This window comes from Neocloeon triangulifer, unplaced genomic scaffold, assembly GCF_031216515.1.
Source record: "Neocloeon triangulifer isolate White Clay Creek 2 clone unplaced genomic scaffold, ASM3121651v1 ptg000002l, whole genome shotgun sequence".
Taxonomy (NCBI): Eukaryota; Metazoa; Arthropoda; class Insecta; order Ephemeroptera; family Baetidae; genus Neocloeon; species Neocloeon triangulifer.
In genome coordinates this window covers 705,279-719,676 of record NW_026775545.1, presented here as the reverse complement: position 1 = coordinate 719,676, position 14,398 = coordinate 705,279, and the positions used below count along the sequence as shown (strand labels likewise).

At 34.6% G+C, this 14,398-nt stretch overlaps 2 protein-coding genes across 14 annotated transcripts in view; both read right to left on the bottom strand.

Annotated features, from left to right (window-relative positions):
* Positions 1 to 1,823: 1,823 nt before the first annotated feature.
* LOC132203358 (ras-related protein Rab-35-like) lies at positions 1,824 to 4,280 on the bottom strand. Its single transcript, XM_059631078.1, has 5 exons — positions 4,071 to 4,280; positions 3,544 to 3,718; positions 3,359 to 3,483; positions 2,997 to 3,121; positions 1,824 to 2,385 (listed from the first exon to the last, which is right to left on the bottom strand). The coding sequence occupies exons 1-5, from the start codon at positions 4,120 to 4,122 to the stop codon at positions 2,254 to 2,256; spliced, it is 609 nt and encodes a 202-aa protein (XP_059487061.1). The 5' UTR covers positions 4,123 to 4,280; the 3' UTR covers positions 1,824 to 2,253.
* A 5,787-nt stretch (positions 4,281 to 10,067) lies between these two features.
* The window catches only part of LOC132202622 (CUGBP Elav-like family member 4), a 310,726-nt gene continuing 306,395 nt past the window's right edge, over positions 10,068 to 14,398 (bottom strand). For all 13 annotated transcript variants that reach the window (XM_059629639.1, XM_059629653.1, XM_059629701.1 and 10 more), the window contains 3 exons: positions 13,648 to 13,806; positions 13,415 to 13,582; positions 10,068 to 12,386 (listed from right to left, as the gene is read on the bottom strand). In XM_059629639.1, coding sequence (XP_059485622.1) covers positions 13,455 to 13,582; positions 13,648 to 13,806 — 287 coding nt within the window. In that variant the 3' untranslated portion in view covers positions 10,068 to 12,386; positions 13,415 to 13,454. The remainder of the gene's footprint in view (positions 12,387 to 13,414; positions 13,583 to 13,647; positions 13,807 to 14,398) is intronic.

The following is a 14,398-nucleotide window of genomic DNA, read 5'->3' as shown; positions in this document are numbered from 1 at the left end:
ATATAGCGTTAAATTTTAAGCATTACTCAAGTTGAAATAAATATATTTTGCAATATTTTTGTTCCGAATGTAACATGAAATTAAAATATTATTTAATTTTTGAGCCTTATAACTAATAAAAAATAATTTTTAATTATTAGATAATGTGTAATTGATTTGTAAAATTAAAATTACATGTAAGCTAATTTTTTTTTCATTAATTTTTAAATTAATTTAAATTGAGGTTTTAAGTAATTGAATAATAACTTATATTAGTTTAAAAAATTTATAATATTAAAATAATAGAAATAAAAATATTTAAATATAATACAAACGTAATTCATGTGTTGCATTAATTAGGTTAGGGCTCAAGAATAACATGGGAAAAATATTAAATAATATTTTATTTTTGTAGTAGAAGTTCACGATTGAGGGTTGATTCATGGTGGATTGAATTTAAATTCAATCACGAAAAATTGTCAATTTGAAAGAAAAATAAGTTTAAAAAAATATTTAATTTTGTACTAATTTTTGTCAAAATGTTTTTCACAGCTCATGAATTATGGCTGCAGCCCGCAGCCGAAACATGTAGAGCAGGATATTGTTTTTCTTAAACAATAAAAACTCAAAAAAACCCATCGAGGAAAAGCCGAATTTAAATTCAATCCACCAAATATTTTATTTATTAAACTTTATCTCGAGCAAATTGCCGAATAATACTTTTGATTGGAATCCGTGGGAGTAAAAATTAATGGATATTTATGAAGACATTGGGTTTTTTACAACAAGGAAAAAGCCCGTTCTCTCTTCATTTCCATGATCATCTCTTATTGTTAGTGTTAATTTCTTCAAAAAATTAATGACGGATTTTACTTATTTCCAAATTTGGTAACTAAAATTTTTATTTATGATCAACTGATAAATGATAAGGCAAAATGTGCAAAAATATATGTTAAAATTGCTCTTTAGAAAAAAATTAAATTTGTGTGATGGCATGTCAGAAAGCAGCAAAAATCTTTATTTTATTTTGACAAGATGAGCTGAAATGGTTTATGCAGACAAGTGACTCGCCAGATTTGCCACTACTTGAAAATTAATATGCACAGAAATAGAAGTGCAGCACTCATCATTGTCAAAACAAATAAACAAACTCAACTGCCCTGACGCGAGTGAGAATAATAAAAAACACCTTCAGAGTATATATTATGTGTGTGTGTATTTTTAGATTCTCGGCAACACCTCCTTACAAGATCAAATTTTCCCAAGACAAAATTTTTGCAAAAGTGAGTGGCGACTACAAATTGTACAAAATCGGTCCAATTCTTACAAAATCATCACATTTCCCGCCTTAATCACTACCAACAGACATATGACACCAAAGATGCAAGTTTTTTTCTTCTTCTTTCAAAATCCGAATAGGCCTCGGTTATATGTTTGCATAAAATTGCAAGCTGCTCATTACAGATGTTGCTTTCAGAGAGGAATAATAAAAAATATTGCTAAAATTGCTTTAAAATACTCGAGTGTTTCAACACAATTCAGTTGACAAAATAATTATATAATCACATACAGGACATGATTAAAATTACAATTAAAGAATATAAGAGGGAATAACGTTTCAGGAGAGAGAGGAATGAATAATTCTTGTTAGCGACGCAGCTAAGAGAATGCGTTTCACATGCATGCCATGGTGAGTGATGAAAAGTTTATTAATTAGCTTCATTTTTTGGTGTTCGAGCTTTTTACACAATTTTATATACTTTGCAAAATGAATGACTCTTGATATACATAAGGTTGCTTTGTGATAAATTGTCATCCCTTCTTATCAAGTCCAGCACGTATGGATTCAACAAATAGGTACAAATTTGGACTTGGGGCAAAATATTGAATGATGTAGTGAGCCCAGGGACGAGCACTTTTCTTATGCAAGTTCATGGTATGTGGATTATAAGTTGTTTTGAATCGCATTGATTATAAATTCAAAGTCTGTCGTATCATCTACTCATTTTAAAAGTCACTAAAATCTCAAAACTGGCAACTTTTGAGCACTAACAAACTGTCTGTTGTGATCGCCGAAGAATTCCACACGAAGCTTCTTTTGCCGAAAGAAATAAGGAACCAATTTTGGCACAGATTAAACAGAGTAGAAAATAATATTAATATTTTTTTTTTATAAATTTGCGCGCGCACAACCAATTGATTGAAGAAGTAGAGAAGAGGAAATGTGGTGGAATTCGCTGGCTGGCAAGACGTGCAGATGGGCAGCCAGTCTCGCTAACAACACTTGCTCTTGCTTTTCCTAGACTTGCCGCCCATGCCGATCTTGACGGTCTCACCACTCTGGTTCTGCCGCTCCTTTCGTTCTTTCTTAGTATACAGGACTTGTCTTGTAATGCTCATGAACATCTGGAAAAGTAAATCAAAATTAGACAAATATCCACAAATTTTATGTTGAATTTGAAGCACGAACATGAATTGCTGTTAAATTTAATTTCTTTTTAATTTTTTTTTAACTTTAATGTTTCATTATTTATATTTTCTATTATTATTTTTGTTTAATTGTCAAAATTGTTACATCACATAATTCAATTGTTGAAAAAAATTTATTTGAAAAAACAGGAATTGTTGTACAAAACGGCACCGCCACTAGCAGGAATTTTGCTCAAACTTTCGAGATCAAAAAGACCACATCAGTTGCACTGAGCCTTGGTTAACTAAGTCTTTTGTTCTTTTATGTAAACAATTTATTTAATTCCATAAATTTTAAATAAACTTTGTTATTAAAATTGTTGAAATAAAAAATAATTAATATAATATTTTGAAATAAAATTTCATAGAAAAAATAATCTGTATAATTTCAGTACGTTATTTATATGTGCGATTTTTTTCCGGAAAATTTAATTGAATTTTCATCTTAAAATTTGGCATTTACATGGGATAGGAAACTTATTTTAAACCCGTCCTATACAGAAAAAACCCTACTTGTCTACTTTTAAAGTTCAGTTTTTTATACTTACGTCTTCAACGTTAATATTATCCTTCGCGCTCGTTTCGAAGAGCTGAATGTTCATTTGATCTGCAAATCTCTGCGCATCCTCCGTGAGGACAACCTTCTTGTCGGGAGAGTCATTCTTATTTCCAACTGAAAGCATTAATTGATTAATTAATTATTTAAAAATAAATTTCAAATATGTCATTGTTATTTAGCAACAAATAGCAATTAATTAGTTTTTTTATGCAGTAAATCACTTGACTGAATACTTTTGATAAAAGATGTAGTTATATTTATGCAAAAAAGCATTGGAATAATTATTATTAGAATATATGCTCGAGTTATTAGTAAATTTGTAAGGTTTCATAAGTAATCTCGAGTGCTGACCTAATATCCTGTTGACTACTTCGCAATTCTGCTCAATTTCGTGGAGCCACCGCTTGACATTTGCAAAGGACTCGCCGTTGGTAACATCGTAGACTACGATCACACCGTGTGTGCCACGATAGTAGCTGGAATTAAAATTTTTATTGAAAACAAATTGATTTATTTAAAAAAAACTTGGATTTTACGTCGAGGTGATGGTCCTGAAGCGCTCCTGTCCGGCCGTGTCCCAAATTTGCAGCTTGACGCGTTCGCCGTCCACATCGACTGTGCGGATCTTGAAGTCGACGCCGATCGTTGTGATGTAACTTCCTGAAAATGTGTTGTCCGCGAACCTCAGCAGAAGAGAGCTTTTGCCCACACCTAGAAAAAAATGGAAAATTTATTACAAAATTCTGCTTTGTGCTTTTAAAGGAATGAACAGCAGCTGGACCCGCCAAATGGACATTCAAATTTTTACAAATTAGCGCGTCCGCTCCACGATCTTATCGTCTAATGAAGTGGGAAGTCGCGAATTATCTGCGTGACGTCACACCCTCGGGACCAAAAATTAGAGGCCTTCTTTGACCACTTCGTTATCTTAAGAGCAAAATTTCCCATCAGAAAGGAAGGCGTAAATTTAACTAAATCGACGGAGACGTTTGATTTCTGAGAATTGATGCCCAAAATTGGCGAATTCAGTGTTTGGAAAGCTGTCGGAGAGGCGTGGACGTACCACTGTCGCCGATGATGAGCAGCTTGAACAAGTGGTCGTAGTCTTTGGCCATCGTGTCCGGCCTTTAAATCACTTCCTCTCAATCTTGTCTCAACCTCCGCAAGCTGATTCGGCCGCTAAAACGCGTTCGGCGTCCATGAAACGTTGTATTCCATCACGGGAAACTCGACTTTCTTCACTTCTTGCGAATGAATCACTCCCGTTGTTGACCGTCCGAACTCTGCAGTGATGCCAACATAACAGAAATCAACTCAATCACGTATTTCAATTTCCTATAAGACAAACCGTGAATAAAGGATTAAAATTATTTGAATTTACATTTTACAATAAATTGCGAATTAAAAAAATTATATTTGAAGCATTTATGTCAAAAATAGAAGTGATTATCTTAGATCATTCATATGCTTTGGTTGGTAGTTTGAAAGGGCGGTGTCAGCGTTCCCTGCAGGCTTGAAGTTTGGCGCGAATGCTGCATGGTAACTGAGTCGTCTGTGGGATAGGAAGAGATACGTCAGCAGTGGCCTTGCGCAATCAGGCTGATGTGATGATTATTGCGGTTTTACATTTTCTTGTTTCCATTTACGGCCTTTCACTTATTTCATAATGTTCCTTGTCCGTGCAAAACCGCATATTCATAATCGAACTGTTTCATGGATAAAAAAAATGATAAATTTTGGTGATTTGAATTCGAAGCCGGCTTTTCCTTGATGGGTTTTGTGAGTTGTTTATTAAAAAAAAAAACCATATCCTGCTCTGCATGTTTCAACCGAAGCCATAATTCATGAGCTGCAAAATTATTTGGTAAAAAATTAGCACAATATTAATTTTATAAAAGTATTCAATTTTTTTCTCAAAAATTCTTTCGCTTACAATTTTTTCACCAATTAATTTTTAATTAATTTATGTACTAATTTTTGTCAAAATAATTTCACAGCTCATGAATTATGACTGCAGCCCCAGCCAAATCATTTATTATTTTTTTCTTAAACCACTCATAAAACTTATTGAGAAAAAGCCGACTTTAAATTCAAATCTCCAATGTCGATCGTGAAATTCTAACTACAAAATTATGTTTTATTGATGACTTATTATTTTGATCAGGAATGGCAGAGTAAATAAAAGACATTTGACATATTCTTTTTTTGTATTTTTATAACTTTATTTTATATGATTCCGTTATAAAGTTTGTTTCCTTTCTCCCTCTAAACAGAATGGTTTTATCTCTGCGGCGCCACGCAATGGCCTCCGATGTGCCGAACAAACTAAGCTGCGTCTTTGCTTCACGCAGTTTCATCAGTAATATTTTCTCTTTTTTTTACAACTCTTTTTATTTGACCCTCGTTTGTTCTGGCGACGGCACTCGGGCCGGCGAACACGCGGCCGCCGCTCGATGCAACGCATGTGTTCTGCTTAGAAAAGACAAAAAGTCTTATATAAGAAAATCAATCGTTATCTTTTAAATATTTTATAAAGAATGGGGATGTGTGAAGACATTTCTTTCTTTTTTCTCATTTGCATAAATTCGGGAAAAAATTACGCAGGGAAATCTTTCATTAATTTTTATCCTTAATAAAAACTTATCAAACCGTCGGTCGCATCACTGCTGAAAGTAGCGGCGGGTGCACTTTGGGGTTCAGATAAGTTGTTTGCTCGCATATTTTTAATATAATAAGTGTACTATTAAATCGTCGCATATATAATAATATAATATAATAATTAATATACCTCGCTCGCGTTCAACTATATAATCGTAATTTATAATCATAATTCTTCTCGTACTCGAATGCAATATAGCTCGCTAAAGAAATTCATAGAGAGTAGTGTGTGTTTGTTTGTGTGTGAGAGTGTGTCGAGTGTATGTCCTTAGTAAAAACCAATGCAAGTATAAGTTACTTCTTATTCTTTTTTTTTTTGTTCTTCATGTAACCGTATCTCATCATGTTTTTGCATCGTTAGTTAATTAATAATTAATGTAACTGTACATTTGGGCGGTTGCTAGCTTTTATTTTCACATTTGTATCCGTAAGGTATAGAAAGTAGTACTTTTCCCAATTTCCAAACATTTTTTTTTTACATTAGCACTCTCTCTGGGCGAATTTCGGCCAATCCCTCTTTCTCCCGTTCCACTCGTGACTTTCCTTTCCTCTTTGCTTATTTAAATATATAATTTTAATGATATTTTTGCACGCGCGCGTGTTTTTGTCGGTAGATTTTATTTTTGTTAACTTTTGTATAGCTCTCTGCGTTTTTTTTTCTTCTAACATGATGATGAGAATGCGTTTTCCGTTTTGGCATTTTTAGCATTTCACAATCAAATGTTTCGAAAGCAATGTTCGGAAAAAATGCTGCTATCACTATATAGTTTTCTCCCATATGAAAATTGTCCTCTCAGCTCCCACTCTTTTCGCTACAGCAATTTTGGTCTGAAGGACGAAATGGAACATTGTCGTCGCGCGTTTTTTCTTTTTGTTTCTGCCAAACACGCATTTCCTCGTTCGCTTTCACGGCAGAGTGCGAGAGAGAAAGAGATAGATTGATTACTAACTAGGCATCCAAGTCGCTCGCTATTAACCTTAGTTAGATTTGCTCTTGTCAACCCTTTAAGTCCTAGTGTTGTGTGTTGCGTGTGTGTGTGTGAGTGTACATTGTCCTTACAATATTATTAAATATTTTTCTTCTTATAAGTACTCCTTGTTTCATTTTTAATTATCTCACGCTTAAATCGAGTCAGGAAAGTAGTATGTGGCGTGTGGTATAATTATAAGTACAATAATAAATAATTAGTAATAAATATATACGATTTGAAGATTAATCAAACGGCGAAATTCAATCTACATTATATGCCTTTGTAAATATTTAGAGTTTACGCGCGCGCGCGTGTGTGTGTATGCATAATAATCATAGTCTTAAAGAGAAGAAGATGCTTTTCTTATTTTTATATACCTTTGAATTTCTCAATGTAAAAAATCCCGTCTCTCAATTGTATCCTTTCCCTATTTTTCATTTTTTAACAACACAATGTTCTCTTATTTTTTTAAGTAAGTATAGGTTGTGTAGTTTGTTTGTTGGTTGCTTTTATCATTAGTTTATAATAATAATATTTTTTCTTTTTATATCGTTTTTTTTTAATTAAAAGAGTTTCCAAGCTCCAACATCTTTTGTGTTGTTGTTTCGTTTCTGATATGCTAATAAACAGAGATGATTTCCCCATGCAGTTGGATGAGAGAGTGAGAAGTGTGTGTCTGAGTGTTTGGATGGACGCTAAATCGAATCTTGAAAAGAAATTAAAACTTTTTTCCTCAACCATTATTGGTTGAGCTATCTGTATTTTTTAATTCTCTCCTAAATCATCATCTCGGCTGATCTAACAAGTCCCATTCGCAAGCTTTGACAGAGAAAGAGAGATAAAATTGTTACACACACCGAAATAACAAAAAAGAGAGTCAAAATCTGTGAGCCGTTTTGTTATATAGAGTGTGTTGCGTTGAAAGTTGTAGCGCGCACCATAATTTTCTGTGTTTAGCAGTTCTTCAATTACATAGCACGATATAGTTAGTTTTACATTTTACAATTGTGGCACTATTTGAGTGAAATCATCTTCTCAAAAATACTGACGCTGGTCTTCTTGAATGCACTCTACCTGTATTTAGAAAGATGCTGAGACGTTTTTGTGTGTATTTTAATCATTTTTTCCCTCCACGCACGTGTGATTTTGTTTATATTTCTTGAATTTTTTTCTCACAGCAGTTCAAAAAAGCCTACTTGATTTGTAATTGAGTGAATTTTTTTTCATCTACGTAAATCTGCACACACATTTCTGTGTCGGGAGTTTCACAATCGCGGGCTTGTTGCATTATTTACAGACACAAGTTGCCAAAATAGACAGTTTCACTTGCTGATATTTAATTATACACACGATGATTGGTACACACGGGATGTCGCCGCGTGCCGGCAGGTCATTCGCCAAGAACTGAGTGGTTTTCGCGGGTTTTTAATTACTTTTGGTCTGATAAAACATCGTTTGTTCTTTTTACACGTGGAATCACAGAAGTTTCATCCTTTGCAAACACCTAAATCGCGCAACGCAAGAACCGAGTATGGAGATTTGTGTTGAAAACTGAACCGTTTTTTGAGAGATCCAACAACCGTTTATGCCATGATTGCATATATTATATTCTATTTAGTTAGTCCAGCTTGTCCAAATCGGTATATATGGCATTTTTCAAATGCTCCATTTTTTAGTTTTGGTTTAACCGAGGGAAACAAGGACTGCAGCACCACTTTGGAGATTCTTTCGGTCATTTTTCTTTTGTCATTTGAAGCAAGAGAGCGTATGAGTGTATTTTCCTTTTTAAATTAATAATCATTATTATTGTCTCTTGTGAGAATGCAACGCACGGAGGCGTCGCACTGCTTTGAGAAGCGAGCGGAACATTGAAAAGACAACAACAACCATGGGATAAACAATTATTTTCAATACCATCGAGGATCAGGCGTTTTTTATTTTATTCCATATCTTTTTTTTGTATTTTAAACAAGAGAGTATTTCTGTGATTGGTTTTCCTTTTAAAAGTGCGTTCGCCACACGTACATGTATTAAAGCTGTCCTTTTTTCTTAACTTTTTTGTCTTGATTTGTGTGTGTTTTTTTTTTATAATCCCACGTCATTATAAATCGCGATTGATCACTTTGATTCGGAAAGAATTTCATGTAATATTTTCAAACGCAAATTATCCATATGATTTTTCTCAACGAGAGATGATGCACTTTTTCGCACACACTTCCAAAGTCACAAGAGAGATGGTTGCGTCATCTTTGTAATTCCGTGGGGTATTTTTAATTACAATTGTTATTCGATTACAATGCGCGTTTATTTACACGATTTGCATTCCTGTCTCTATTTACAAGGCATCCAAGAAACCAAAAGCGAGAAGTGAGAGATTTATTTTTTATGAAGAATGCTTCCCTAACGGAAAAGGTCCGATTCTAGCTGAGAGACACACCGAGTGATGATTGAAGTGGCTTTTTGAGACTTTCTCTTGAACACTATTCGTTAATTAATCAAACTGTTTCTACCAAGCTGCTGATTTCAGGAGAGAGTTTGTTTTCAGTTGCTAATTTGCCAACTATGCAACATCGAATCTTTGTCGTACAGAGACGGTTAGCAAAAGTAGTCAATCAACCTCGCGTTTTCTCCTTTTTAACGTTAGTATGTAAAAAAGTCAGTCTTTCTACTTACATACTTAATAATTTTGTCTGATTTTTTTTTCTCATATCCATACCCCCATATTTTAAAATGTGTTGTTTGTATCCAGTGTGTGTGTATTTATGAAGTGTAGCATTTAAGGGGCTAATTTCTTTTTTTCTTTCTTGATTTTTACATTTTTTGCAGTTTGATTTCGTGTTATTTCTCTCTCTAAAAATGTGCTGTCTCATATGCGTCGTGTCCACGCACCATTTTCCATCTCACCTATCCTACCGTGTGTTCGATTGAGTTAAATTTTATGTATAATTTTTTATTATTTGAAGCGAAAGTAGCAAAGAGAAGACAGACGGGATAGGTGGAAAACAAACGTGCGTTTCCTCAGCAAGCGCGCGCTACATTGACTCGTGTGTTATGTGTGTACAAATAAGTTGTTTGTTTTTTGAGCTATTTATATAATATGATTTTTGCAGGTTTAATTATATACGCGTGCACACTACTGTCAATCCTTTTATTTACGACTCGTGTTTTAAAAAAATTACCTTGTCATAAGAAATTCAACACTTTTTCCTATCAAATTACGCTTGGAAATACCTCTTTCGCTATTTAAGATTTTGTTGACAGAAAAACACAGACATGATTAACTATGAAGTAAAAGCATACCCTGTATCCAAGATCACTTGCATTGCTGTTTTTTTCTTTACACAATTTATATTATGCGTAATAGTACGGCTGTTTAAACGGGGGGCTTGAAAAATGCATCTTCACAGTGTCGTAATTATACTTTCTTATCAAAGTTGAATCTTATCGATAAACAGACTGAACTGCTTTCTTCAGCTACTGCAAGAATAAGTTTACGATTTTCTTAATCAAGAGCAATAATTAAGGGATAGTGAGAGAGAGTAACTCGCGCTGAGACGCTAAAAGAAACCTCTTTTTATACTCGTATCATTATAGACCTAAACCTAGTCCTTAAAGACAAATTCTCGCGACTATTAAGGATATTATCCCATCGTTTCTCTCGATTATATTTTAAGCAGCAAACTGATATCTCTCTTACACTGGTTGTCAAACGCCTTCTTCTTGAAACGCGATTAAATAAAAAGTGACTGCGCAAAACTACTGAAAAGCAAAGAATCTTTCCACACGACATCGAAATGTTTCTGCCAGCAGTTTCTCTCAACAACGTTTTGCTAATCCGGGCTTTTTGATTTCAAAATTTTCACTCATCATGAGACTGACTAGAATTATATCCGAAAGTAGCGAGATCAAAGCAACTCGACTAAAGAGGTATGCTAAATGTTTATAGCCCTGCGCTGATAATAAAAATATATCATTGACCACCAAAATTTCTTTACTTTTTTTTTGTACCTTGTGATATTTTCTGTCAACTGATGCGCGCACGAAATAACTCATTTTACAGCAGTGTGTCAGCCTTGTAAGGCTATGTTTTGCTTTTTTAACCTTAAATAGCAATTCAAGATGTATGGCTAATGATCAACTTCATACGCTTTTCATATAATATAATGCTGAGAGTAGCTTGAGGTTATTTTTATGTACATAATTACGCTTCTTCTAAGTACTCAAAAGTCAAATTACTAATTAATTCCAATAATGGAATGGAGGAAAATTAGTCGCATGTTTATATAATATTGTACTCTGGACAAATGAACTAGAAAATAATGCACACCGTTTAATTTCCACACGCAAATAATGGCTCTTCTGCCGGCTCATAACCCTGACTTAACTATTAGCAAACAAGAATCAATCGACTTAATTTTACAATAAAAATTCTGGGCAGCTGAATTACTGAATAAATCCTTCTGCCGCTTGCACAACTCTATTATAAGCCTCAGTTTTTACACGTGTGTGTGTTCGTAATGCAGGAAATTAACACAACATTCGAGAAAACTGAGAAAAGTGATTGGCGGTGCGCCGTTTTTAACAAATCAACAGAATTGGCTAATGTACACCTTGCAGTCGGAGAACAATCAACGCAGGAGCCGAATAAAAATTAACACAGCGAGATTGTGTAACACTCAAAATGCGCGCAATTATCACAGCTGAACAAGCAACAAAAGTGGCGGCAGCACGTTGGTGGGAAATCATACAAAATCGTGATAATTCACAGAGATGGAGTTAATGTTAGTCAATTAATTAATTAATTAATTTTACACAACAATATTTTGTTTAATCATAAGTCAAAGTGCTTATCTAGATGCATCTCAATGGATCACTCTTGTTTTATCTTACAGCATTTAAACCTCGTCATGTAAATATTTTAATTATTTATCATCATCATTGAATTGTTTTATGCATATTATCATAATAATCGCGTGTGTGTGTGAGAGAGAGTGAGACAGGAATATAGAGTAAAAGAGCGACTTTTTACAATTACAGGGCAGGAAACTTCGGGGCTGATGGGTTCCTCTCTTTAAACCTTGTCGTTTTTTAATGTATATGTATTTAACCTTAATTAAGAATAATACTTTTTTATCATCTCGATTCCTCGCCTACTCGCTACTAGTAGTTAGTTTGCCTAAGGGTAATGTTGTGTGAGTGTGTTTTCTCCCGCGCTAAAGAACTCTAGAATGACTATATGATCATCTCTTTCTCAATTGTCAGTAGTAATAATATATAATAATGCGCATATACGTCAACACTGTTCATCATCATGATCAGAATATTTTTTTTCTGTTTGCGATTTGTTCCGCGCGCAGTCGACTAATCGCCCACTCGTATATCCGACGACATAAAAATGCACACAGTGAGGTCCGTTCGCGGCGCAAATCAATCCTTTGGTCATCTGCGTTTCCGCCGTCGTCGGTGGCGGGCGATCGGCGCCGATTTCCGCGGGCAGCGAGAACAACGTCTTAAAACTCTTTGGCAAGCTGTACAAAAGCAGTTGCGACGATTCGTCGGCCAATTGTCCGTGCAAACGCTCGTCGTCAACGTGGCAAATTTCTTCTCTCTCATGATAAACCGCAATCGCATCCAATCAATCTTGCTAATTTTACGAAGAAGGGGGCGTCGTCGCCGCAAAGTACGCTCCTGGCGAAGAAGTGTCACCGAGCGAGAAGTAGAAGCATTTCAGCGAATCTTGCATGGCACACCTGCGAGCACAAGAAATTTATAAGTTGTATTATTTTTTTTCCAACGTTTTCGACTCGCAGGGTGGCGTGACGCACGCCAGCACTCACGCCAGCAACAGGTCTCTTTAAAGCTCTCGTCGGGGTGGAGAGAACGAACCGTATAATATTGTGAGCTCCAAAACCTGTTGCTGCGCGTGTTCCTCTCGCCAAAGCTTGGCAAATGTTTAATTGGCTTGGCCGTGTGCCACGCGCGCTCAATTTTTAGTCGCCCTTTCAACAGGTTCGACCAAATGACACAGCGTATAAAATAAATTTGTCAATTTCAAGAGAGATGCTTTTTAATCGTTGAAACACTGATTATTTATAAATAAATTTAAAATAAAATTGGTAAAAAAGAATTTATTCTTAAAATAAATTATAGAGTTTGATCAATTAAAAAAAAAAACAAACAGTGATTTATAATTGATATAAATATTTTATTTATATTAAATATGATAATATTATTTTAATTAATGAATTTAAAATATATTTATTTTGAAATTTAATTCCGTAAAGTAAAACACAAATGACAATGAGTTGCCTAATTTCATATTATTATTATTGTTATTATTATTATTATTATTATCATTATTATTATTATTATTATTATTATTATTATTATTATTATTATTATTATTATTGTTGTTGTTTATTCTACTCTAGTCATACATGAAAAAAATTGATTTGGAAAAAATGTTTCCTTTAGATATCTATGCAATCTCTTGACAGGCGTGTCGTGCAGGTTGCATATTTATTAAAAAATTTGACTGATGGAAAATCTATGTTGGTGACCGACACGAACTTTTCATTGCAATGTTCGGTCTGAAATCACCAAGATTTATATTATATCTTGAATTCCATAACAACTTTATTGAAAATTAATCTTTAAATATGGAATAAATTTTCATCTCATTCTATTATTTCTTGATTTATTCCCTTTTTATTCCATCAGCATCTATTTTTTATTTTCGTTGAAAATGAATATTATAATAAAAGAAAGTCAAATATACCATTCACACAAAGTGATCGGTCCCTAGGTTGAAAGTGAGGTTAGTAAGGACGGTTGGCGTCCTTGGGCCTCTTGAGCTGCACTTTGAGTCTCTTCATGCCGATCTGGAAGCCATTCATAGCCTGGATGGCTGCCTGGGCGCTCGCAGGGTTGTCGAAGCTGACGAAACCTGTTTCGGCGCAAAGTGCGTGCATTAGAACGTTTGCAATCAGAAAACGCGTAATGGAAACTCACCGAAGCATTTGCTCTGGTTCGTTGCCCGGTCGATAAAGACTTTTGAACTGATGACGTTTCCGAACGGAAGGAACATTTGCATAAGCTCGGCGTCTCCGAACTCTTGAGGTAAGTGGTAGATGAAGAGATTGCACCCCTCTGGTCCCGAGATCGAACACCCTGGATCAAATAGAGAAAGGGTTATTAGCACAGGGTCGGTGGGGCAACAACGAGAGAACTTCATCTGGCCCTTCATATTGGATAACTGATCGAAGAGGGCTCTATTGTTTTCTCAATCGAAATGGATGGCAAATCTCAGACAGGCGGGAGAGAGAGAGATAGAGAGATAGAGGGATTTAATTAAAAGAGGAGCCAATTACGGACGGTTCGTCCCGATGGGCGCAGAAGCTACGAATTTGAAAAATGTAATTTGTGAGAGCAAACATCTTAGCAAAATAAAAAACTGTGCAGAGAAACATCAACTTGGGTAACTTTGCTTTTCCCTAGCAGTGGTGGTCAAGAGGAAAATAAAAAATAATTATATATGTGTTTTCTAAAGATCAAGGAAAGTACACATCCATATCGCACATCAAGGCACATTAAAATATATATACCGAGATTTGTGGAATGAACCAAGGGTGAGATTAAAATAATCAAAACAAAAGACACTCATATATGAACCACACAGAAAATATGTAAGAGATGCAGAAATGCAAAAAATATAAATGTATATTTAAATAATGTGAGAGCAGAACTATATAATATGGGTAGT